At 39.0% G+C, this 27268-nt stretch overlaps 1 protein-coding gene across 1 annotated transcript in view; it reads right to left on the reverse strand.

Annotated features, from left to right (window-relative positions):
- Window positions 1-26176, reverse strand: part of SLC9A6 (solute carrier family 9 member A6) — a 52095-nt gene extending 25919 nt beyond the window's left edge. The window contains exons 1-10 of the mRNA XM_060137821.1: window positions 25849-26176; window positions 16870-17069; window positions 15182-15259; window positions 14815-14891; window positions 14399-14511; window positions 12052-12157; window positions 5857-5998; window positions 3909-4014; window positions 3524-3612; window positions 1142-1255 (exon numbers count right to left, since the gene is read on the reverse strand). Of these exons, the coding sequence (XP_059993804.1) occupies window positions 1142-1255; window positions 3524-3612; window positions 3909-4014; window positions 5857-5998; window positions 12052-12157; window positions 14399-14511; window positions 14815-14891; window positions 15182-15259; window positions 16870-17069; window positions 25849-26176 (1353 nt within the window). The remainder of the gene's footprint in view (window positions 1-1141; window positions 1256-3523; window positions 3613-3908; window positions 4015-5856; window positions 5999-12051; window positions 12158-14398; window positions 14512-14814; window positions 14892-15181; window positions 15260-16869; window positions 17070-25848) is intronic.
- Between the last annotated feature and the right edge of the window lie 1092 nt (window positions 26177-27268).

The following is a 27268-nucleotide window of genomic DNA, read 5'->3' on the forward strand; positions in this document are numbered from 1 at the left end:
GGTGATGGTACATCACCTCCAAGATTAGGTCATAAAAGGCACTTTGGCCTCCATCTTGGTGCTCTCTCAGCTCACCCACTCTGGGGAAAGCTATGTTGTGCGCTGCCCCATGGAGAGGTCCACGCGGAGAAGAACTGAAGCCTCCAGCTAACAGCCATGTCAGTGAGGTTGGGGTGGCTCCTCCATCCCCAGTCAAGTCTCGAGAGAGTGAAGCCCCAGCCCAGAGCATGACTACAACCTCAGGAGGGATCCTGGAGCCAGAACCAGCCAGTGAAGCTGCTCCTAGATTTCTGACTCTCAGAAACCATGTGAAATAAGGCATGTTTGTTGTTTTAAGCTGCTAAGTTTTAGGGTAATTTGTTATATAATAGATAACTGATAGGCCACCTGCTCCTATCTCACTTTCAGCAGATGATCTCACCTCCTACTTTACAGATAAAAATAGAAGTAATCAGACAGGAACGCCATCTTGCAAATGTACCCTCATCTCTTCATACCCTACCCTTTCCTGGAACAATGGCGGAGCTGTGCTCCCTCCCACTGAAGGCCCGTCCCTCCCCACATGCTTTGGGTTCCATCTCCTCCTGCCTTCTCATGAGGCTGGCACTATTGATTGCTGTCTTTCATGTAATCAGCTTCTCCTTTTCAGCTGGGTTTTAAAAACTCAACGAGAGAGAGAGAGAGAGAGAGAGAGAGAGAGAGAGAGAGAGAGAGAGAGAGAGAGAGAGAGAGAGAGATGGGGGGAGGGAGGGAGGGAAGGAAGGAGGGAGGGGTGGGTGATCCTCCTTCCATCTTTCATCATCTTTCAACTACTGCCCTGTGGCAGACTGCAAACTTCTCCCCACCAGCCAATCTCTCTTTCTTCCCTTCAGTAATCAAGGACAAACAGTTTTATCTTTTGGGGTTGGCAGAATGGCAGGAGACTTTTTTTCTGTCATTTCAATCTGTTAGTATTATTTGTGTGATAAACAAAAAATGGAAATAGAATAGAATAGATAAAAAAGTTGAAATCCTGATTTGCTTTACTCAGAGGAAAATTTTATATATTTAACTGTATTCTTATCAATCACCCCTCCAGAAAACCCATGCAAATCTCAATTTAAAAAGAAGTTTCCAAAATGGAACACATAATAAAGGATACAAATGCTCCTACCACAAATGTTGGGTTAAAGACATGATTCTGGAATGTGAACAGTGTCAGTCCCATGTAGGAGAAGATGAAATTCTCTGCCAAGAAATTGAGAAGCTCAAACAACTGAAACGAAATTTTAAAAGGTTAGTCCAGTAAATAAAGTTACATAATTTGAAAACATGAGTACTACTAAGATATTGAAACAGATACTTCAAATATGTAACGTTCATGTATATCCCCCCAAACTCATGATTCAGAGGGGAGCAAATGTAGAGATGACATTTTTCTGGGCCCACAGAAAAAGCCAGAAATGTTACCCCTTCACTTCCCCAGTCAGCTTCCCTTCTTCAATCCCCATATTCAGTCATTCTTGTCCTCATCCTGCAAACCCTGCCAATTTTTCTTTTGCAATGTTCTTTGCTGTCCCTGCCATTGCCTTAGTCTAACTTTCATCAGTTCCCACCCATAATGCTGTGAAAGAGCCCTAACTGGTAACCCTGCAATCCCTAAAAATATGGCAGTTCCAAGACACGTCCCTCTTTACGGGCTGTAAGATCCAGTTCAAATCCTTTTATCCTGGCACAGAATGCTTCATGACGACTCTCACAACAGCACCTTGCCATGTGATTTCACTTTTTACATGGGTCTCAGCCCTCACTGAGGGAGTAGGGCTTACACATTATAGCCTGGTGCTCTGTACCCTCCCCTGCTGCCTGCCCACCTCCACCTGTTCACATCACTGTGATGAAAAGGCCACAACTAGAAGCATGAAAATTACAAAAGAAGAAATCTCATTGGTAAAGGCAAATATACAATAAAGGTAATAAATCAACCATATATAAAGCTAGTAGGGGGCTTCCCTGGTGGCTCAGTGGTTGAGAGTCCGCCTGCCGATGCATGGGATGCGGGTTCGTGCCCCGGTCTGGGAAGATCCCACATGCCGCGGAGCGCCTGGGCCCGTGAGCCATGTCTGCTGAGCCTGCGCGCCCGGAGCCTGTGCTCCGCAACGGGAGAGGCCACAACAGTGAGAGGCCCGCATACCGCAAAAATAAAATAAAATAAAATAAACATGGTGGGGGTAAAATGCATTTGAACTTAAGAGCTCAGCAAATATATGCACCCCACTGTTCACTGCAGCATTATTTACGATAGCCAAGATACAGAAGCAACCTAACTGCCTATCAATAGATGAATGAATAAAGAAGATGTGGGGTGTGTGTGTGTGTGTGTGTGTGTGTGTGTGTGTGTGTGTGTGTGTGTGTACCCAATGGAATATCACTCAACCATGAAAAGGAATGAATTCTTCCCATTTGCAACGACACGGATGGACTTAGAGGGTATTATGCTAAGTATAATAAGTCAGAGAAAGACAAATACTATATGATTTCACTTATATGTGGAATCTAAAAACCAAAAAAAAGAAGAAATATAACAAAACAGAAAAAGAGTTACAGATACAGAGAACAAACAGGTGGTGGCCAGAGGAGTTGGGGGTGGGGGAAGGAAAGAAATAGGTGATGGAGACTAAGAGGTACAAATTTCAAATTGCAAAATAAATGAGTCATGGGGATGAAATGTACAGTGTGAGGAATACAGTCAATAACTATGTAATATCTTTGTACAGTAACAGATGGTAATTAGACTTATGGTCATCATTTTGAAATGTATAGGAAAACCAAATTGCTATGTTGTATAACAGGAACTAACATAGTGTTGTAGGTCAATTATACTTCAAAACAAACAAAAAAACTCATAGAAAAGAGATCAGATTTGTGGTTACCAAAGGCAAGTTGTGGGGAGAGGGGGAATTGGATGAAGGTGGTCAAAAGGTACAAGCTTGCAGTTATAAGATAAATAAGTACTAGGGATGTAATGTACAACACAATAAATAGAATCAACACTGCTGTATGTTACATATGAAAATAGTTAGGACAGTAAATCCTAAGAGTTCTCATCACAAGAAAAAAATTTTTTTCTATTTCTTTAATTTTGTATCTATATGAGATGATGTGGTCGTCATTTCATGACGTATGTAAGTCAAATCCTTATGCTGTACACCTTAAACTTAGACAGTGCTGTATTCCAATTATATCTCAATAAAACTGGAAGGATAAAAAGCCGTAAGACAAGGGAAACAAGGAAAGGAAGCTAACTGACTGACCACTGGAGCCACAATAATAACAGCCCCTGGCTATTCTGCTGACCTATCTATACCCTAAAAGCTGTCACCCTTCAATCTGACAATCCCATCTATCTCTGGAGTCAACAGAAGAGGAGTTGAAATGAGCAGACATCACTTTGAACAGAACAAAGATTATTTTTCAGTAAAGAAAAAATTTGTTTTGCTGCAAGGAGGAAAAGTTTATTCACAAACTATAAAGTTTCTCTTACCTGTTTAGTTCTATGCTGAGACTCCGTAGACAAATTATTGTATGTATAATGGGCCTGTGTGATGCCACAAAACAATACTGCAACCACACCTATAAATACAACAAGTTCCAAGTTCACATAAAAGGAGAGTTCCCAACTTCTATACGGAGGCTCTTATTTTATAGAAGTAAATTAGATGCTTAGTGTTAAAATTTTCGGTTGTGACTTACTTTGTTGAGAGGAACCGCTTCCATTGAAAATCTTTTACATTCTAAAGTGACAGCATAAATCCCAACCCTAACAAGTGTGTTCAAACACTACAGGGGTTGGTCCACACACAGAAAAAAAATCACTGGCTAAGTCCCTCCTTGTAAGGGTTTACAATTAAAAGGAAAAAGTAACCTACCTGTGAAACCCCATGCTTCAGCCAAGAGGAAGGTACTCCAGGACATCAAGAAGAACAGGCCTGTCTCCAACAACTGGAACTCTCGTAATTTGGTGAACTTTGTCACGTAAGACTGTCAAGGTTGATAACAAGATCTCATAATACAGAAGTGTGACTAGAAAAAATAGTAGTCGAAGCAAGGCAAGCATAAAAGCAAAAGAAGGGTTCTCCAGTCTCTAACACAAAAGTCACAGAATAAGGAGGTACCAAAGCAAAGAAACTCTGAATACAAGCATTGTACTAAGGAGTCAGCAGCCTTCCCTTCCACGAGAAAGTCCTATAGCTTAGTCCATCCAATTGTTTTACGGGTATCACATGCCTTGCTAGAAACCACACAGTAAAGAATAGACATGACAGTAAAGGACAGGAGTGACAGATCAGATACACAACATGCCAACTCTATTAATTTGTGACCCAAAGCGAGACGGCTTCCATAATGATAGCAATTTATATCTATTAAGAAATATGTCATTTCCATGAGATTTCATGTTCATTTAATCCTCTAACACCTCTGTGATGTGGAGTATTCCATGATGAAGAAACCGAGGCACGTCCCTCACTCATACTAGTCTAACAAGTATATGTTACTTGCCAGTGGAAGGGCCCGTGTCAAGCTGTGGCGAATCTCAGGCTGGAGTCTACATTCTCTTCAACAACTGTGTACTACAACACAAAGATTAAGTTCCTCAAGGAACTTATGCTAGGGAAGAAATCCTGGTCCTTCTTCAGAACCCTTTTCACTGTCCTTTTATGCCTCAGTTCGTCTGTAAAAAGCCCGAAGACAAGTTTCTTCCACCACAAAACTGAAGTATAGAAAATGAATATATTCTCAGAAAAAGTACTTGTTTTATATGAAAGTACCTTAGAAGTTTTAGAGCTGGAAGCCCTTTAGAGATCAAGCCCCACTCATCTTCCCTGCTGTCCCAGCCCTCTACCTTCCTACACTGAGGTCCCATGAGGTGAAGTGTCAATGCTTCTATATCAGAAGCTCCAAAAGGCAGAGGCCACGTCTGTCTTGTTTATCTTTGATACACAGGGCATAGCATGTGGCATGTAGCAGGCAATCAAGAAATTTTTTTGAAGAATGAAACACTGATATAAAAAGGAAAACTGAAGTTCCAGAATTTTAGGGATATTTGCACTTAAAGAATCCAATAACAAAATTTAGATCCATTTATTAAACTATCATTTTCTATTATATTTTAACTTATTATATTTTAACTTAAAACTACAATGAGTAAAAAAAAGAGGGTTGTTTTTGAATGAATACAAGATTGACTTACTCAATATTTCTAACAGCAAATTAGTGGCAGTGCATAGGACTCGAGAGCAGAAGGTTAAAATCGGTGACAGCTGAGATGAACTCCCAGCTATCCTAACCTGGGAAACTTATTTTGTTCAACTGGCATCGAGGTCATACATTCCTATTTGTCCTATTAAACGAAGAGCAAAATACTGCCAGGATGAACAGCCGTACAGAACAAGCAGAGGCTCTTTGGAATATATCTACCTTTATATCAATTTAGTCTACAACCTTAAAGTTCACCCCCATATAAAGCAGAAACTAACACACCATTGTAAAGCAATTATACTCCAATAAAGATGTTAAAAAATAAATAAATAAATAAAGTGGATGGATCTTAAAAAAAAAAAGTTCACCCCCAAAGGGTCACTGTGTCCAATTAGAATTCTGTAGTGAGTGTTTGAGGGCATGAAGTCCTACACAAAACAATGAAATTCTTTTATTTATTGGTAAAGATGATTGCCTAATGTTTTCAAACCAAGTACTTGTTTATAAGGTTCATAATTATAACACTATGTCAATTATGGAACTAGTGGAGACCATGGAACACAGTATTCAATGACTCTGTGAGGTTAACAAGAAAAGATAAATAGAATAAAAGGATATTAAAGCTGTCACCACTCCAGTAGCAGCACCCATCGCGAAAGAGCCACTGAAGATTCCAAGGAAAATCCCGATAGACTTGAACATGGCTGTGACATCAAAGGTGTGGCTGTTGTCTCCAGCTGGCTGGTATGCTACTATTGAGCTACGAAAGAGAGGTGGTTCTTACTTCTAGAGGCAACTTTTACTTTTAAAACATTATCTAAAAAAAGAGTAAAATAAATTTTAAAAAATTACCTACTGTAGAGCTTGAAGATGAAATCAGAGGGCGTAAAAACCAAAAACTTTGGATTTGAATTGCCAAAATAAGGTTGGACCAAGCCTTTTCCTCCAGCCTCAAGATACTGTGCAGTACTATTCTTTTGTGACTCTGTTTATGACTTACCGGTACTGAGTGCCTGAAAGCCCTAATGTACTAATGTGAACAAACTAATGAAAAATTCCCCGTATTTCCAACAGAGGCATAAGAATATAAAGAATATTGTTCAATACTCAACCCGGTCACATTTTGTTTTTCCTGTGGGAAAAAAAAAGATGACTAAAGTACCCTTTCAACTTTTAGAATACCAGAATGGGCCCAATGCCTCCTATCTATTCATTCACTGAAATGGACTTTTATAGATAAAAGGGCTTGAAAGGCCTGCCAAGGAATTAGAATCCACTTGACAGTACTTTTAGCATACCCAGCTGGATCCTCCACCTCGAACTTCTGAAAGAAAGCCACTCTGTAAGAGGCCAAGACAAGCAATTAGAAGGGACACTCTCCATCTTGAACTCACAGTTCAAACCTAGTCTAAAAATACTTCTTTTAGAACAGTCGCCCCAGGAAGTAAATACAGCGGAGAAAATCACTGTTGCTAGTGGGTCTCTGGCAAGAGCACCTACCATTACTAAATCAGTTCTCATCTCAGTTAATTGAGGTGCCAGTGTTTTTATAATAAATCCAGACTCAAAGACATCATGCAAGTCATGTCGAAGAAAAGAAGCAGAAAAAACACATTCCGAAGAATATAATGAATTCTCCCTGTGGTTACTGCAATGTTTTTTATGGTTCAAGGCTAAAAAATGGCCTTGCTATATACCATGTTTACCAAGTTCTCTTCATACCTCGCTGGTTAAACTAAAAAACAGAACAAAACAAAATAAAATCTAAGACCAAGCTAAAATTTCCTAATTTTACCTATTTTATTGAAGTATGACTCTAACATGAATTTCTGGTAATGGCATCTAGAAATTTCTGAGACTCAATCTGAATTGAAAAATTTAAACATTTGCATTTAAATCTTCAAAGTGACCAGATCATTTTGGGACTGGTAGATTTGATATTATTTCAGTGAATAGGAAATGGCCTTTAATGTCATGCTATCTTACCTACATATAAAGGGCTCCACCACTGTAAATGAGATTTGACTACATTATAGCATGAAAATATAGTGGCTGGCTGGAGAAAAGAAAGGATATTGCTACAATAACCTTCCTCCCTGGCGATAGTTTTCAAAATGCCGGCAAGAACAAAATATCGATGCCATGCCTCCTGAGACTGCTTTCCCTGGATTGGTTCATGGAAATTCAAGATTCACACTAATCATTATTTTATTCTTTAATCACTAAAATGTATAAGAACACAGGAAAAGCATGGTGGGCTGAGAAGAGATGACAGGTTTGTTTTCTTCCTTTTCAGTCAAATGTTGGCCTCTGGATTGAAATCTTAATTCATCTTTTCTACATCAGTCAACATTTTATCTTGAGGCAGTAGCATTTTTATGAATACTTAAAAAAAATCCTGAGAGTAATACAATGTACAATTTAGGGGGGAAAAATCACCCCATCATTCCACTACCCTGACAGATCTATTATTTTCCTTTTGTATTTCTTTCCCCTCTTTTTGTTACATGCATGCTATTTCATGTTTAGTTGTAATCATAGTGAACATATGGTTTTGAATTCTGCTTCTTCAACTGACAATGACATAAGAATTATTACAGTCTAACCATGGTTTTTTAAGACTTCAAAAATGATCCAAATGGACATAACATAATTTATTTAACCATTTCCTCTCTGTCGGACATTTAAAAGTTTTGCTTCTATTATTTTTGCTACTATAAATAACAGTGTGAAAGAACTTATTTGTGCTTTCTACAAATTTTGGACGATTTTCCTGTGCTACATTCCTAGAAATAGGGTATTACTATACCTATGGCTCCTTTTACATGTTGAACAATGGCTTTCAAATAGATGTGTATTACATTTCAGGAGGGAAATATGACTACATCTCTCAATGTTTTAGTGATCATATCCATTGGCCTAGAAATTCTACTTCTAAAAAATATCCTACAGAAATACTCTCAAGGATTCACACAGATTTACACATAAATATGTTCACTGCAGTGCTATTCGCAATAGTACAATATTAGAAAACATCAAATATTAATCAACAGGGGGTTGGAGAGGTAAATTTGTAGTGCATTCATACAATGGGATAATGGAGGTATTAATACAGTACAATGTCTATGTGAAAAAAGCAAGTTACAGAAAAGCATGTATAGTGCTATGCCTCTTTCTGTTTAAAAGTTAATATATTTATATGTATGCTAATATCCTAATGGAAAAAATCTGGATTAAAAACCTTAATAGTGGTTATTTCTGAGAGCTGAAATTTCAGGAATTTTCTACTTTCTAAGTCAACTACTTTGAATATTAATTTTATTATCATAATGATAAAATATAAAAGAGTAGGTAATACCAATTTCAATGTCAACAACAATGTACAAGTGATATAGTTTTACAACTCCAGAGTGTCTCAATCCTGGCATTATTGATATTTGGGGCCAGATAATCATTTGTTGGGTGGTGGGTGCTATCCTGTGTATTGAAGGATATTTAGCAGCACCCCTGGCTTCTACCCACTAGATGCCAGTAGCAACCTCCTCCCATTCATGATAACCAAAATGTCCCCAGACATTGCCAAATATCCCCTGGTTGGGGGGCGGGGGGCTGCAAAACTGTCCCCGGTTAAGAATGACTGTACTAGACCATTACCAGCAGTAACTATTTTCACTAACAATTTTTTTTCTTGTTAACTGAATAGGTAAAAATGGCCACTAATTTAATATGTATATCTCTGATAACCAGTAAAGTTAAAGAGTTTGTCAGCCATGTTTGTTTACTCACACTTATATTCTATAAAATGTAAATGACCCTAAAAACATATTTTAAAGTAGTATGAATTTAGGTCTATAGGGTAATCATGGTATATCCATTCAGAGGTATGCTATGCAACTTAGACTTCATCTCTAACTAGGTATGTATGACACTGTATCAGTACACACAGCTCTACCTCATACAGCAATATATGAGGGAACCAGTTTCACTCCACCCTCACCAGATTAAAAGCATTAACGTTAACAAAAAAAAAAAGTCACTGCTAACCTAACAGGTCAAAAAGCAAACAAAAACAACTTCCAACATAAATTTCAAGAACAGATGTCTTAACCTGTTAATTGCCAAGCAGAAGTCCTTCAGAAAGGGGCCCCCCTCTTTGTAAAAGGCTGTTTCTATAGAATATACACATTAGAAAATCATCAAACAGAAATCAACACAAGGTAGACTATTTCTATCTAACGTACTTTTAGAGGCAAATGAAAGATGATGAAAAACATAACGCCGAGCACTCCAGCTAGTGACCTCCCATAGCCAGCAACATCACTGGTTTCCCTTCATCTTTTGGGCAGGAACTCATTTGCTCACTTCTATTAAGATACTTACACAGCTAATGATTCCCCGGGTATGATACTCTTTAGATACAGTCCTTCTCCACCACACTTCCAGCAGACTATGGAATGAGTTAACTCATCGCCTGTGAATCTAGAATAGTACTAGCTATGTACCATCCTTAGGAAAATTGAGGAAAGAATCACTTGAATCGTTCTCTACAAGGCTTAAATTCTCTCACACGACCCTGTTTGAGAAAGGTTGCAACAGAAGGACAAGAAGTCCTTTCCTCTTTGTGAGAAGTGTAACGGAAAGGGCATTCTCTTTCTAACACATTTATTCTTCACCAACACTGATACGTACACCCCCAAGCTCAAAATTTTCCCATGAGTTTTCTTCTTTTAATACTATTCAACTGTTCTTAAAGTTGCAGGAAATAAGTTACTTTATTAATGGAAAAACTAAGGCACAGGGCACATCAGCTTAAGATAGGACCAGAAAGGAGATTTTTCTGACTCTTAATCCATTAGGGCAATGAGGAAGGAACACGTATTAGTAAATGATTAAGTAGCAGAATAATTATCTAGGATGGCGAATTGATGCTAAAAGTAACTGCCTGTACCCTATTCTCTTCGTCTGGTAGCACTGGTGATCTTACATGTTCTTATGTGCTGAAAACTTCAACAATCTTTGTAGCTTCATTTTTTTTTATAACATATAAGTTATAACCACACTATCCATTTCTTCCTCCCTTCAAACAATAGAAAACTTTTACTTTGCACCTGTCATCCTTGAAGGTACATACATTTAGTATCAATATTAGTTCTAGCCTTTGGGCTTTATTTCTTAAATTAAATTTACATTAGTTGTAGACAGCTGCAAAAAATCTGGCAATAAATATGGTGGAGGGGGTAGAATTTATATACATTACATTCACAAAAGAAGATTTGATCTTTTGCACATCTTCATAAACAACATTTAAGGGATTAGTGTTACATCTCAGAAAGGATAATTTTCACTTTGCTGTTAGACAATGGGGGCAATCAAGCTGTGTAAACCAGAGTCAGTGACTGATTACTCTTTTATAGTTAATGAAGTGGAAATTAAGGAGAGAAATAAAAGTAAGGAGGAAAGGTGAAGGGGTTTTACTTCTCTCTTGTAGAAAGTTCTGGTGTGGAGTAAAGGCAACTGTCTATAGGGTTAGATATTTGCTTAGCAGGACTGAGTTGGCAGGACTGAGTTCCTCAGAGGTTCAGACCCATTCTTTCACCTGCAAACACCTTCTGGTAGCATGTATAGTAATTTCTATAACTAGATTAAAATATTGCTCATTTTCATTATCTTTAAAAAGTGTATTATTTAATACTTCTAAAAATTAAAAAGTTTCTGAAATGATTATGTTAAATAAGAGAAATATGAATTAAACTATGAGGTATTTCTCAATCATCAAATTGGCAAAGATACCAAAGTCTGACAAATACTCTGTTGGTGAAGCTATGAGGAAACAGGCACTCCCACAATTTGGTGGTTAAAATGCAAAATAGCATAATACCTTTGACCGGCAATTTAGCAATGTAACAAAATTACAAATGTATTTACCCTTTAAGCCACTCATCTCACTTCTGGGAATTTATCCTACCAATATACCCGTGCATATATAAAACAGGTTAAGTTCAAGGTTAATCACTGCAGCATTATTTGGGATAGCAAAGAATTGAAAACCCTTTATGATTCCACCAATAGGAGACTGATTAAATAAACTATAGTACAGTTCATAGAATACTATGCACCTGCAAACAAAGAATGAGAAAATTCCTTGTTTTGATACAGAAAGATCTCCAGAATATAGTTATGTGAGAGAAAGTCAGGTAGGTATAGAACATATACAGCATGCTACTTTTAAAATAAGAAATAAGAGGCAAATAAGAATATTTATTCATATGTGTGCTTACATTTGAATAAAGAAATACTAGGATACACAAGAAACTAATAAAATGGTTACCTATGTAAGGGGCTACGGGGACAGGTGGATGAGGACAGGAGTAAGAACGTGACTTTTCAATGTATACCCTTCTATATCGTTGTGATTTTTGAACCATGCGAATATATATGTACGCCAAAAATTTAATTTGATGAAAAACTAAAACGTCCATGTTATAATATTAAAACAGAATACAAAATTATACATACACTACAATCACAACTATGTAAAAATACTATGCATAGAAAAAAAAGAATTTTAAAAAATGTCCTAGAATGTTTACAGTAATTGTCTTTAGGTGTCAGGAGTACATATCATTTTTTTCCCTTCCTTTTCTTCCGTGCATTTTCCACGTTATTTATAAGTATATATTTCTTCAAGAGGAAAAAAATGCTTCAGTTTTTCAAATGTTTCCATTCATAATGCACTTCACTCAATAAGTGACTTTTGGTTCTTAGAACCCTAACATTCAATATACAGAATATAATAAGAAAACAAACACTTACGAAGACAGCACTATGGCAACAGCATCATTGAGGACACTTTCACCAAAAAGAAGTGCATAGAGTTCAACATCAACTTGAAGCTCGTGGAATATGGCAAGAACAGTCACTAGCAAGTAGAAAGAGTCAGAGGAATATTAAGACATTACAAATATAACATTTTTCCCTTCACAGATGATCGTAATAGCTATTTAGAAATTCATTCTTCATCTCAGAATTCAATCCTAATAAACATTCTCTTACCATATCAAAGATTCAGTAATTTTATGTCAATATTTTTCTTTTCCATAACTGTGTACCTGTAATATCTCCCTTCTCTCTCTTACAAACACCTGAAAATAACCTTGGAGGACTGAGTTGACCTACATTCTTCATGCAAATGCTAATAATCTTGTCTTGTACATTTCTTTTCCATAAAAAATACATGCAGAATTTCTTACAGACCAGGTGATCATTAATCTTTGATGAAGAAAACTATTATGAAAAGCATTTCCTGCTGCAAACTTCATTTTTTCCTCGGAGCCTTACAACTCACTTCTATTTGACTTACAAATTTCAAGCACACCAGTTTAGCAAAGACAGTAGGAAATGAAAACACAAGTTTGGTTTTCGGTTGGGATAAAATTTATGACCAGAATTACAGCTGCTATATTTAACTTAATAAGAATCCAATCATCAGGCTATTACAGCTTGAGAAGAAAAAAAACTTTCTCTTAGGAAACAATTACATGAGAATTCTTAGAAAATCAGAAGAGACTGAAGTTGCATTATAACTTTAATTGCTGAGTCACGTACAGCTCGCTTGCTAAATAAACCCAAGCAGACATGAAAGATTATTATAACCAGAGTTGGGAGAGCCTCTTCAAATGCCAACCAAAAAACAGGAAGCTTGTATTTTAAAAGATAGAGTTTCTACTGCAAAGCATTTCATCTGGAATATCCTGATATCAAAGCTAACCAAGAGAAGGAGAAAAGGAGGGCAGGAGCAATGCTGTAGAATTTTAAAAAGAGAACCTATGGCTCATCCTTCTATCAAGTGAACAACTGCAAAATAATAGAATTATTATATGGGCAAATACCTATATAATTCAGAAGAAATATAACTATCCAGCTTTATATAAGCAGGACAGTTTTGCTTGAGCCATCCAGGCAATACTCCCACCAAAACAAAACCAGTTTTAAGTAATGTAGCCAGTCCAACTGACTCAGGTTTCTCATAGATTTTGAAAAGTCGAGGACCTTGCTTCTAGTAAGAGAACACGGAAAACAGAGACCACTGGCTTCCTGCAAAAACCATCCCAACTTCATACTGATAATGGGAACAGCTACAAACAGTAAGGGGGCAGCCCTGACTATCTTTAAGGAGGCGATTTGCTTTTCAGTTCTAAAAATGCCAAACTATACAAATACCTCTCTAAAATGTCCTCTGAGCTTCTAAAATCATCTCTTATAGAGTACAGAGCATATTTTCCTACTTTCTATAACACCCTGTGTTATCAGAGTTAACATAGGAATTCAGAGATAACCTTTGACTATGCTGGATGATAATTAAAGATTATTAACTTACAAGGTCCAAGGGTAAAAGAGAACAAACCTCTACCAAGGATCTAAAATCTAGCATCAGTAAAAGAAAACTTGCATCTTTAGTTCAAAAAATGCAGTCTCTGCTCTTCAGCCTATATATTCTCTAAGTTCTTAATCTGAATGTAGCTGTGAAGCTCACCAATACTATATTAGAAAAACTACAATCTAACTTATCTAACTCAATACAATTAAATTCATTCTCTAGTCATGCTAATATCAAAACTATTTTATAATCCAAAAGCCAATTTTAAAAACAATTCTTTAATGTATATTACTGCCCACCAATGACCCCAAATCACACTTGTTCTAGCACAACAGCCTTCTAACAATCATTTTAAAACTTTTTTTCTTACTCTTAAATGCAGATAGCTGAATGTAAACAGATTTTTAGGGATCTGTTTTCTAGAGGCTTGAAAGGAAATGTATAGTTATTACCCATCTTAACTAATATAGTTCATCTTCTATACCCAGTCACTAGGGATAGAGACCAACCTGAATTTCTGAAGAAAATACCTTACGGCCCTCATTTAAACATCATCAAATTGTGGACTAGTAATAGGAAATACAGTAAAAAGAAACAAATGTGTGCTTAAGCCAAAAGGAGCCATTAATTTTGTTTTTTTCCTCCACAGTTGGAAAGTATAGTAAGATGGGGAGTACCTAATCCTGAATTCTACACCTCAAAGGAAGAAATACGTACATGTGTGTTGATGGAAAACCACTGTACAACTTAAGTACTTAAGCTCCACACTCATGTAAAACATACCTGGATCAGTTGCTGATACGATAGCACCAAACAGCAGGCAATCTGTAAAGTAAAAATCTCCCGCAAGTTGTCCAGTTACTTTCATCAGTGTTACACAGCCATACATTATTGATCTGTTCAATAAACATATGTCTACTTTAGAAAAAAAATCAACTGTTAAAGAAGTTACAATACAGTAAGAACAGAAAGATGGGTCTACTGTAGTACTTTGTGTCTAATCCCAAATTTACTGCATGTCATTTAAATATGGTAACACCTTAGCCTTAAGGAAAATTCAAACAACTTATCTGTGTGAATACATTTTACTGCAAAAGTTCTTGGACACATTCGAGAATACAATACTGCAGAAGTCAAATATGTATTATTGTAAAATGATAATTTGAAGGCTAAAAGTGTTTTAAGCTTCAAGTACTTACCCAATTACGAAACAAGAAATTGCGGTTCCAAGAAAAGCATACGCTAAGATAGACCCAAGGTTTCGAAAGAAATGTCTCTGACGGAAAAAAAAAAAGTTACACCGTGTTAGAATACTCACCAATTATTTAAAAAAGAAAAGGTTTTCTATTCTAGTGTGCTATGCTAATATTAAATGCATTATTCATTCAAGGAAATAAGTAAGAGAAAGAATTTTTGTATGGGCATAAACTTCAGCATGTCAAAAGGATAGGAGAGGGAGGAGGGAGAGGAACCTGGAAGGAACTGCCTGTTTCTGAAGGTGTCGAAGATGATAAAGTCCATGGAGTTTAAGGCTGTTCAAAGTATATGAAATACAAAAGCACTTACTCTTTTCAGACTATATCCCGCATAAAATATGATAGGAGGAAGTAATATGTTGAAAAATACTTCTGGATCAAAAGTAACCTGTTAAAATAAAGAGTTCTTTTAGATGAATTCCCTCAGGAGATTTCTTATTACATTATCAAATGAGCAAAAAGAAAAAAAGATTAAATGTTAAACTGGCAAAAGGCAAGAATATTACCACTGTGGTAAGTGAAAAATATTTCATATAGGATAGCTGTTATTCCACTTCTCAACCAAATGACAAGGAGATGATGGCGTTGGAACAATCAGTTAAGTCCTATCTGTGCAAAGTATCTTAAAATACTATGATAGCAAAAATTTTTTAAATAAGAGAAAGTATGAACATGTCTGCTTTAAATAAGAGACCCAAAACTGGCAACATAAAATTTGGGGGTACAGCATTGTTGTTGGCAAGAGGAAACAGACTTCTTGCATAGGTAACATCTCTAAAGGTATATAACATAATATTGTGGTAAAAAGTTTCTGCACAAGTCAGATTTCTAGTCCTGACAGCCCATTCCTTTTTTTTTTTTTTTGCGGTATGCGGGCCTCTCACAGTTGTGGCCTCTCCCGTTGCGGAGCACAGGCTCCGAACGCGCAGGCTCAGCGGCCATGGCTCACGGGCCCAGCCGCTCCGCGGCATGTGGGATCTTCCCGGACCGGGGCACAAACCCGTGTCCCCTGCATCGGCAGGCGTACTCTCAACCACTGCGCCACCAGGGAAGCCCCAGCCCATTCCTTTTAATACCTATTTCCTATAATAATACAGACGCCCCCTTCTGTTCATAAGGCTGTAGTATTTGACATGAACACAGAGCAGCTACACATACTCATGCTAAAATTTCATTTCCTAGAACTCTTAAGGAACTGGAATTTTCCACAGGTGGAAAAAAACCTCTTGCTGCAAAGTAAACTGTAAGTTCGTATGAAATTTTTAAAAGCATTAAAGATGGTCAGGAACACAACCAAGTAGCTATAAAAGCCAAGTCCTGCCAATGTAGAAGGCAGAAGTGGAGGCAAATGGCCAAGGGTGGGCGAAAACAGAGACATGAGCAAAGAGGCCCTGAGAAGCTTCAGGATGGCAACTATGGGGAGGACAGGAGAAAGCAGCTCCAGGAATGTCTGGAAGCCAGTAAGACTGCAACCCAACCTACATCAAGCTTCACGCACACCATGGTACAGTACCTGATACTCAGGCTGAGGCCCCTGAAGTTGTGCCAGATTATGAATCAAAGAAAGATTAACTTGTGCTCAGCACAGAACACAATCAAGGCAAGAAAGAATTCAAAAAAATATTAATGGAATATTTTAGGTATTATCAAATAAACTCAATGTGCTAAAGTACTATAAAACTCTAAGGGCCATAAGCCAATTGAAAGAAACACTTATAAATTCTGCTTCACTCAATACTGGTCACCATTTATTACAACTGTAAACACTACAGAGTGAAACAAAAAGGGTTGTAGTACTTAGCCTCAATCAGAAAAGCAAACTATAGACATGTCAATTTCCTTAGCCTTGCATTACATTCGTTAATTGAGGTTTTACTCCATTTGAAAAGACTGATTATTCTAAATATCATTAAAAATGCATTATTTTTCTCCTGAATCACTTTGCTGCTATTATATACCTTAAAAAAATCCAAAGATTCCCTTTAACGAAGAACTTACCTTTCTAAGCATTTCATTATCTTGAACGTTATTGAGCTCATGTGAACTGATCTCTCCTTTCAGCGTATACTCATAAAATTTTCCACTAACATTTACCAATAAGGTAGTTGGGCTTGACTGCACTTCACAGCTCAGGGTCACATTATTCACATCACTTGGAACATGAATGCCATATCGAAGCACAAGGCCCACCAAAAGACCTGGAAATAATAAAAGAATAATATAAGCTCTTCTTTCAGACAGAGACTACTTCTTTTGTACCCCACACATACCTTTGAATTGATAACAGAAAACCTCTTATGATAGTCCCTTGTGATTCTAAACTCATTTTTAGACCAAATGAAGTTACATTTTAAAGTATTACTAAATTCACAAATCTAAGAGTTCGATATTCATATAAGCCAGTGGGACAGGAAGGGAAAACATTCCCTAGGGTAACAACGTGTATCATTGCGTCCCTAGATCAAGATATAAATAAGTGATTAGGAAGGTAACAAAATGAGGAAATACCTTCAAGTCATCTGTACACAGAATATGCTCCAAGGTGTCCCAACCTAACTGTGTAATCATGTTAGAAATGTGTTTACCACCTCCATCCATCAATTCACAAGACTTAAACACATGCATTTTTCAAGTTATTCCTAAATCACATGGCTGGCCAAATAACACAAATTTTACAAATGGGAAAGTCAATAATTTTTCTAGATTGAGTTCTTCTAATACTAAAAGGTGAGATTTTAATTTTAAAATATGTTTCAAAATCAAAACATGGAACAGAAGTCCTGACTTTGACACTATGATGTCAATGTATTGCTGGAATTTTACTTAGATCATCATATTGACATTCAAATATGCACAATGATCTAGGTACTATAAACCTATACTGATCAAAATGTTTAATAATGATTTTATTGAGATATAATTCTATACAAAGTTTACCCTTTTAAACTGTACAATTCAGTGGCTTTTAGTATATTCACAAAGTTGGATATTGATCACTACTATCCAATTCCAAAACATTTTCATTGCTCCACAAAGAAACCCTAGACCTATTAGCAGTCACTCTCCATTTCCCCCACCCTGACTCCCATCCCCTGGCAACCACGAATCTACTTTTTCTCTATGCCTATTCTGGACATTTCATATAAGTAGAATCCTACAATATGTGACCTTTTATGTCTGGCTTCTTTTACTTAGCATAATGTTTTCAGGGTTTATCCATATTGCAGCATGTATCAGCGCTTCATTCCTTTTTACGGTCAAATAATGTTCCAGTGTATAGATATACCTCAACTGCAAATTGAACTCAAACGTCTGGAACTTTCCTTAACTCCACTATTAGTGGCATTTTACCTTCCTGTCTCCTTTCTCCTTTCTCTTTCACCCTAACCAGTCAGCCTTTCTTTTAATATATATGATTGGACTACTATGCTAAGTAGGCCCCCAGGGTTCACAGATGAAAACAAGGTCCCGCCTTCAAGCAGCTCTCAGTCCAGTTGGTGAAAACAGACTGAATAAACAATTATAACACGATATGTGTGTGTGTGTGTGTGTGTGTATATATACACACACACACACACACACACACACACACACACACACACACACACACACACACACACACACACACACATATATACAAGGTATTATAAAAACAGAAAAGATGTACCTAAGGAAGCCTGAGGGAGTGGGACATTAGGAAAGTCTTTCCAGAGGTGTCACCTAAGCAAGTAACAAAGTAAGAGAAAATGGTTGTCCAGGTAGGAGGAATAGTAGTACATACCCAGTCAAGGAAGAGTGAGAAAACACAGCCCGTTTAGGGGATCATAAATAGTTCAGTATGGCTGGGATATAAAGTGGCAAGAGTTGAGGTGTGAAACAAGAGACCTCGCATGTTGGGGAAGGGAGTGTAGACTTTGTCCTGAAAGCAAAAGGAAGCCACAGAACCATAGATGTCAAAGGGCTTGACATCAGATTTTTATTTTAGCAAGACTGGTCTAGACTACAGAGGTTCAGAAAGGCCAGATAGAAGGCCACTGAGGTCATTCACGCACTAAGAGTGCAGGGCCTAATCTAAGAGAGCAGAGATAGGGAGAGAGGGGGATTTTTTTTAGAAAGTATTATCTTGTAGAAGGATGTGGTGACTGACTGGACTGGGAGGAAGGGAGATGAAAAACTAAGAGGAACCTAAATTGACTTGGCAACTAGGTGGGTAAGCTGGCCTAGGCAATCGGGGGGTAGGAGGGCCAGTCAGTGGGACAGGGAACAGACTTACAGGGGGAAATGCGCAGCTCCGTTTTGGACATGTTGAGTTTGATGTACCTGTGACACATGCACAGTTGAGTATGTGGGATCCGGACCTCAAGGAAGGGGGTGGATCTGGACTGGAGATATACACTTAGCAGTCATAAGATGGTTGAAGTGAAGCACAGATGGGATTACTTAGGGAGCAAACAAAGCGGGAAGAGGACTATGGATATATGCTCGGAGTTTTATGCCAAAATTAAGGGGTTGGTAGAGGAGAAGGAGATGATGAAGGAGTCTAAGAAAGAAAAGCCACAGGAGTAGGAAGAACAGAGGAGGAAGTGGTGAAAACTAGTAAATGCTGCAGCAAAGTCGAGGAAGACAGGCATTAAGAAGTGTCCATTGGGTTTGGCAACAAGGAGGTCATAGGTGACCTTGCTAAGAGCAGTTTGAGTGAAGAGGTGGGAGCAGAAGCCAGAGTGGGAAGCGATAAAGCAGAAACGGGGAGTGTAAGAGCAGTAGTTGGCTGAGAAGGGAGGAGGAAGCAGAGATGAAGGATCCTTCTGGTCAACTTACAGTCACATGTATTTTTTTTAAGTGAGCAGCAACGAGTAACTGGTAAACAGTACAATGACATCGACTCTAAAAAACGTTTTAACAAAGGTTCAGATTTAAAATAAATGAAAGATAAAATATTTGCAAATCATATCCTGATAAGGGGCTAATATCCAAAATATATAAAGAACTCATACAACTCAAAACCAAAATAACAATCTGATTAAAAAATGGGCAGAGGATCTAAATAGACATTTTTCCAAAAAAGACACACAGATGGCCAATGGTACATAAAAAGATGCTCAATATCACTAATCATCAGGGAAATGCAAATCAAAAGCACAATGAGATATCACTTCACACCTGTTAGAATGGCAATTATAAAAAAGACAAAAAATGGCAAGTGTTGGCAAGGATGTGGAGAAAAGAGAACCCTTATGTGCTGTTGGTGGGAATGTAAACTGGTGCAGCCAGTATGGAAAACAGTATGGAGGTTCCACAACAAATTAAAAAAAGAGCTACTATATGATCCAGCAATTGCACTTTTGGGTATTTACCCAAGGAAAATGAAAACATTGACTCAAAAAGATATATGCACCCATATGTTCATTGTAGCATTATTTACGATAGCCAGGATATGGAAACAACCTAAGTGTCCACTGATGGATGAATGGATAAGATATGGTACATATACACCATGGAATGTTATTTAGCCATGAAAAAGAATGGAATCTTGCCATTTGAAACAACATGGATGGAGCTCAAGGGCATTATGCTAAGTGAAATTAGTTAGACAAAGAAACACAAATACCGTATTCTCTCTCTTATATGTGGAATCTAAAAAAAAAATAAAAAACAAAGCTCAATAGATACAGAGAACAGATTGGCGGTTGCCAGAGACATGGGGATGGGGATGGGGATGGGAGGTGGTAGAAATGGGTGAAGGGGGTATAAATTCATTTAAAATTTAAAAATAATAAATGAAAGATACACTTTGAAAATATCTCACCTCCAAAAAAAGAAACAAAATTAAAAAGTGATGGCTGGATATCAACCGTGTTTGATAAACATAACCTGGGAGAGAAAAGGCTATCAATCCATAGTCATCCTGCCTATATGATATAGGGACAGCTCTTTTCTCTACTATCTCACAAGACCTTCTAATTAAGATGTTCAGTAGTAGTAAGTTGTCCCATTACATTTATGTGTAAAAATCACAGTTAAGCTACTACAAACAGTAAAAATATCAGCATAAATTCTTTCCATATCCCCAAGCTTGACTGTGTAAGGAAGAGTACCCACTGGTTCTACCACGCCCTGACCCAATGCTGAAATGTCACTGGGTGCCCTGAGGAGGGCTCAGCACTTGGACAAATCTGAAACACACACCTTGGCAGTTAGAACACCAGCAAGGAGAATAATTACTTAGGTTGGAAAAAATCAAGATCCTTTTATAAAAGCATCAGACAGCTGAAAAATTGGAATTTCCTTGAATACAGTTGACAGATCAAGTTAACTTGGGTTCTGTGAAAGGTCAAATCCTAATCACAGAGTTAAAGCAATTCTCACTAAACAGAAAGTACACAAAAGGAGTGCTTTGTTAAGGGGATAAGGCAGAAAATTCTAGCCTCCTACATAGATAGAGGCACAAAAACTACTGATATCATGAAATTTAAAATTATCACTAACAGGCAACAAAGAGTACAACCACAAAGAGATATCTTTCACAAAACAGAGAAGTCCCATTCCTCCTACACATTCCTGACCCTCTTGTGCTGGAGACCCTCCCAGGGATACAGAACTCAGTATCACCCAAGGCCACAACACTGTATGAGCAACACTGTATGAGCCTCACAGTGGAAATTGGTTTTCTAATGGATTTCAGCACATTCTTCCAGATTATCACACTAGAAGCCTCTAATAGTCAAAAATATGGAAGGAATATCACTGGGGTATTGAGTGTGGCCAAAATTGATAAGATTTCTACAGATTAAAAAGTACATGTATGTGTGTGTGTATTTATTTATGTGTGTGTGTATATTGTGTGTATGTACATATATAACACTTATCTACTTCTTGAAGAATGCTGTTAGATTCTGTCTGAAAAGCTAATTGAACTACTACAAATCTCTCAGTCATTATTTTCTCATCTATAAAATGGGGATAAATGACTTGCCCAACATTACTTGGCATTAAGTGGCAAAACCAGAACTGAAATCTGGGTTTTCTATTTCCAAAGTCTCTATAATTTTCTAATCACCTCCTTGCTCTCTCATCACTACTAACTTGCTCTCTGGTGGTTATGTCTCCATTCTCTCATAAGCTTCCCTCACAACTCACCTCCAAAACCCTTGTAACTTTAAGTGTTAACTCCCTTCATATCCAACCTTATTAAATTTACAGTAGAGTGTAGGAGAAAAAGCACAAGTTTGGAAGGCAGACAGAAGTATGAATTCTGGCTCTATCAAGTTCTAGTCTGTGATCCTAGGGTACATAACTTCTCACTGAACCTCAGTTTCCTCATATGTAGTGATGATAATACTAACCTGTTTTGTCTTTATAGATAAGTTTTATCTCTTCAACATGAGGCAATATGGTTTAAGGGGCTAAGAGAATGGGGCTCCTGAGGCCGATTGACTGTGTTTGAATCCTGCCTTAATACTTACAAGTTATGTGACTTCGGGCAGGTCATTTAACCTCCCTGTGCCCCAATTTCCTCATCTGTAAAATGGGAAAGATAATAGTACCCGTCTCACAGGGTCGTTATGAGGTTTAAATGAGATGATATTTGTTGAGCACCTAAGCAGTATCTAACACATTATAATGCTCAGTAAACACTACCTATTCAGTCACTAGATTGTAAGTGCTTTGAGGACACGGATGATGACTCATATCTGTATTTCTCATCATATCGCATACATCAAAGACACTTAATAAATATTTATTGATAAATCGCATTAGTTAAACCTAGGGCTCTGGATGCTGTAGTTTAAGGCATAATAAATATTGCTTCCCTGTCTTCTGATTTTTATACCATCTGTAAGCATACTGCAGTGAGTGATCACTTTTCAGACTTACTAACGGTGACTCACTTTTAAGCTTCTTAAGCAAGCTAGCCCAATGAACAGAACACTTGGGTGCTTCGACATTGTAACTGGGGCAATTAGGCTATATTACAATCTAGAAACTGACCACATTGGCAACTTAATCTCGCTCTCTCTTTTTACCCCAGCTTCTCAAAAAAATAAAGGAGAAGCTTATTTTAAGTAGCATTTTTCTGGGATTTAGATAGCTAAATCATCAGTGGGCTGAATCCTGGAGGTCTGGACATTCCCAGAGTAAGAAGCCCTTTCATCTGGAAGTCAAGCTGAAAAATAAAGGTCTTAAAATAATACATTAACGTAACAGCTATAATGGTACAAGAGTCGTAAAAATAGGTAAATGGCAGATGGTAATTAGGATTAGAAAATGTCCATTTCCATGGCAGTAAAAATACTTTGACCCAGCCCCATCTTTTCTCAAACTGGACTTGGGAGTTGGTCAGGAGGCTGTTCATCCACAGCCCCCATCACCCATATTGAGAAAATGAGACAGGCTAAAGAATGCCAAGTCGTGGCAAATCAACCCAAATCGACTCACAGATAACACTCTTTCTCTTTATATTCCACAAGAGATACCCTTGCTTTTCCTTCACAAAATACCAACACTAAGGTACTCCATCACTTTTCATTAACTTAGAAACATCAGAGAAAGCAATCAGTAATCCCATTTTTCTCCTTTAGCCCAAGAGTTAGAGGAGGTTAATGATTATCAACTACCAAAGAGCAAATATTTTCAGGGAAATTCTAAGTCCCTATTTGACTTTTATAAAAAATACTATATCTGCCTCTTAACTTACAAGACTGAATAATTAAAAGAAATATTCTGAGCCTAATCTGAGAAAATGCAGTTATAACAGCAATAATAATAATAGTATTGCAGCTCTCATTTAATGAGCATTTACTTAGGGGTCAGGTACTAAGCTAAAAACATTTCTTCCTCACAATAATGCTACTATCATTGTTCCTAACTTATAGATGACAGTGTAAGAAGGTAAGGGACTTGCCTAAGATCACACAGAGTTATTGGCATAGTAAGGCAGGAACCCAGGTCTGACTCTAAAGCAGGGGTTGGAAATCACAGTGATGGTCTGTTTTTGTATGGTCCAAGAGCTAAGAATGGCTTTTAAATTTTTAAAGGTTTACAGAAAGGAAAAAAACAAAACAAAGAAAAAAATGCAACACATTTTCACAACACAGAGATTGATGTGATCCACAAAGCCGACAATATTTACTCTCTGGCCCTTTACAGAAAAAATCTGCAGACCTCTGGTCTAAAGCCTTACATCTTTAACCACTTCATCACACTATATCTCTCTACAGGAAAGAGGTTTCTGTGATCAGTTCCTTCTTTTAACACCGTAATACTTACTTGGCATTTAATGGAATTTAAGATGCCTTTATTTTCTTTATATGACCTGTCTACCCAAGAAGGATAAGTTCCTTGAAGGTGGGGATCATATACTTCTTTGTATTTTCTGTGCATAACATAGTAGGCTGAGTAGCAAAGGTTTGTTGAGGATAGTAAATAAATCACAGGTATACAGAGAAATTATATAGAGATATATAGCTTATCTGGCTAATTTAGCTTAAGGAGCACTGCAAATAGAATGCAAAAAAACCCCCATGAAATATGAAAACCACCCAATATGTCTAAAAACTAAGAATCCTAGGGAGCAAAGGTATCTTGCACACAGGCTTAGAATTTTATTACCTTACAAATGAAAAATAAGCCTGAGTTCCTGCATTTTCCTGATGGACACAACTACCTTTCCTTGCTATGCTACCCTTGAGCTGCACGTTCCAGAAGCCTGTATTTACTGGAAAGGGGCGGGGGGGGGGCATGTGTGGAGAAAGGTCCTTTTGTGCCAAGGCTTCTCCCACCTATCTGCAAGCCTGAGACACAAAGCTCAACAAGCTCATCAGTTTAAGCCTGTTCCAAATGAAGATAATCTTCGCTCGTGTACTGCACAGAAAGGATTGTTTGTCTGCCCTCATCTCTCCAGCCATATATGCCTCCGCGGTCATCTTAGATTAAGACAGTCAGCAATATGCATCTTTTCCTCTCATGAGGCCAAAATGCCTCCGAGTCCATGGTTTGATTTGCCCTTCTCTCCTCATGACCAAAAAATAAAGATAAATAAGAAACCTCGCAAAGAAAGCACACTAAGACACAAGAACTGAAGCCATTTACTCAACGATCTGTCAATAATCTTATGCTACCAGCAAGTCACCCATAATACCGCATATGCGTGGTGTTCCTAATTACTGTTTGGCCGAACTGTCCTGATCATCCTACAGTACAACATGCTGCTGGAAGATCTTTACCTCTTGTCCTCACCGCGGCACGGCCTGAATTAGAAGAGGCAACCATACGTATCCATATCAGATATTACAGGCATAGTACAATACATCAGGACGTCATCAAAAATGCCCTAAGCTTTCTTCGGCTTCTTTCCTGTTCAGGTTTTTACTTGGGGTACACGGGAGTCAGCTTTTCATTCTCAGCCTCCAAAGGACAGGGCGTAGCAAGATCTGGGTGATGGGGACAGGTGGACTCTGGCTCCAAAAGAACGTCAGATGCTGAGCAGCAGAGATACTACTGCAGCTTCAATGGACCTTAAACGAACTGACACCCAGAGAAATGGATCGCTATGCTGGCTTCCCCTCCCCCAGTCCTCAGCCTAATCTGAGACACCGCACCCACTCCCTTCCCATCCTCAGTCCCAGGTCCCGAGCTCGGTAGGCAGAGGCGGAGGGGGTGGCGGGTGCGGAAGAAAAAGGGGGTGGGGTCGGAGGAAAAAAAGGTGCGGACCGGCAGAGGAAAGGGGGGCGCGAAGCGGAGAAAACGGGGGGCGACGCTGAGGAGGAAACGGGGTAAGGCAGAGAAACGAGGGGCGTAGCAGAAAAAAGGGGCGCGAGGGAGAGAAACGGGGGTGGGGGAGAAAGGCGAGACGGAAAATGGAAGGAATTGGAAGGGGAGCCGAACGTAGGCCGTGCAGGGCCAGGAGAGGAGGCGAGGCAGCCGGGTAGCAGAGAAGGGGGGGAGCGCCAGGGGCGGACACGGGCTTGAGGCACTTGCCATAAATCATAGCCAGGCCGGTTTCGTGCAGGAAGCGGGCCCGGCGGTGCTTGAAGAGCCAGATCGTGAGAATGGTGAGCGTGAGCAGCAGGATGAAGATGAGCAGATTGGCGCTGTCCTGCCGGTGGCTCTCCTCCGCCTGCTTCTCTGACACGATCTCCTCGTCCATGGCTCTCGCTTCTCCGCCAGCGCCGTCCGAAGCCCCGGCCCAGCGAAAGACTCCCACTGCGAGGAGCAACCAGAGCGGCAGCGTGAGCCGGCGGGCCCGGGGGCCACCGCCGCCGACGCCGCGGCGGAGGGGCGCCCGCAGCCAGCCGCGCCGAGACATAACTCCCCCCGCCCCCGGCCCCGCTCCTCACCCGCAATCGCCGGCTGTCGGACCACTCCCCGAGGCCTCACGGGAAAGGGGCGGGGCCCCAGGGAAGCCGTCGGAGCGCGCGCCGCCGCCGCCGCCGCCGCTGCCGCTCTTAAAGGGGACGCGACACTCCCAGCGCGCTGGGCCCCAAGCCTTTGGCCTTCTGTCCCCCACTGCACCAGCTCCCCGCTCAGGCTCCGCTGCCAGGCAATGAAAGACCGTCGAATCTAGCCCACTGCCTTCTGGAAAAGAAACCTGGGCTCAGCGTAATCAAAGCGTGGCAAATTGCGCTCTGTCTAGTTCGATCCTATTTTTAGAGCTCTCAGGGAAATCGATCTTTCATAACCCATCTCAATATTGTCCCCCAGTGTCTCTTAACAGGATAAGAAGTTGTCCTCTTGGGAAGGGCCTAAATCTCCATCTGTAATTTAAATCGGATTCTGCTTGTTCTGTCCTCGTAGGGAAAAAAAACAACAGCACTGTAGTAGTTCACAAATAATTGACTCAAAGGTAAGGATTATGTGTGTGTCTGTATGCTCGGTTTTCTCTACACGTAAATTACCTGGTGTGAGTCATCTCTTGCAGATAAACTCTTCAATCTCACAAAGATTCAATCGGTTTGTGCTCAAATTCACCCATGCTCCAAACACTCCCCTCCCTCCCCAGGAAGAAATCTTTTGTGCTGTGATCAGTTTCTCCTTCCCCTCTTGCTCCTTTTCCCTTCTATCTTAAAGCAGATTTCCCCAGCTCAGAAGCCACCTTTGACACCATATCTCATCTCTCTTCCTCAAAGGGTATTTTCCCTGTTCTCAGCCTCTCAACCTTGCACACCAGAATTTTCACAGTCCTCACCTCTTTGAGAACAGCGGATTTCTATTTTCTCCATTCTCCTCAGATCACTCATTAGTCTTTGTGGGCTTTTTGTTCCCTCTAGACTTTCTCTAGAATGTTTCATTTCTACCTCTGCAGGAATGAACTCCAGATCCCAAGTCCTGACCTGCCACCCTCCCTTCAGGCCTCTACCTGTTGGATGCTGAGCATATCCTGCTGAGGCTCCTACCAATC

This window comes from Lagenorhynchus albirostris, chromosome X (genome assembly GCF_949774975.1).
Source record: "Lagenorhynchus albirostris chromosome X, mLagAlb1.1, whole genome shotgun sequence".
Taxonomy (NCBI): Eukaryota; Metazoa; Chordata; class Mammalia; order Artiodactyla; family Delphinidae; genus Lagenorhynchus; species Lagenorhynchus albirostris.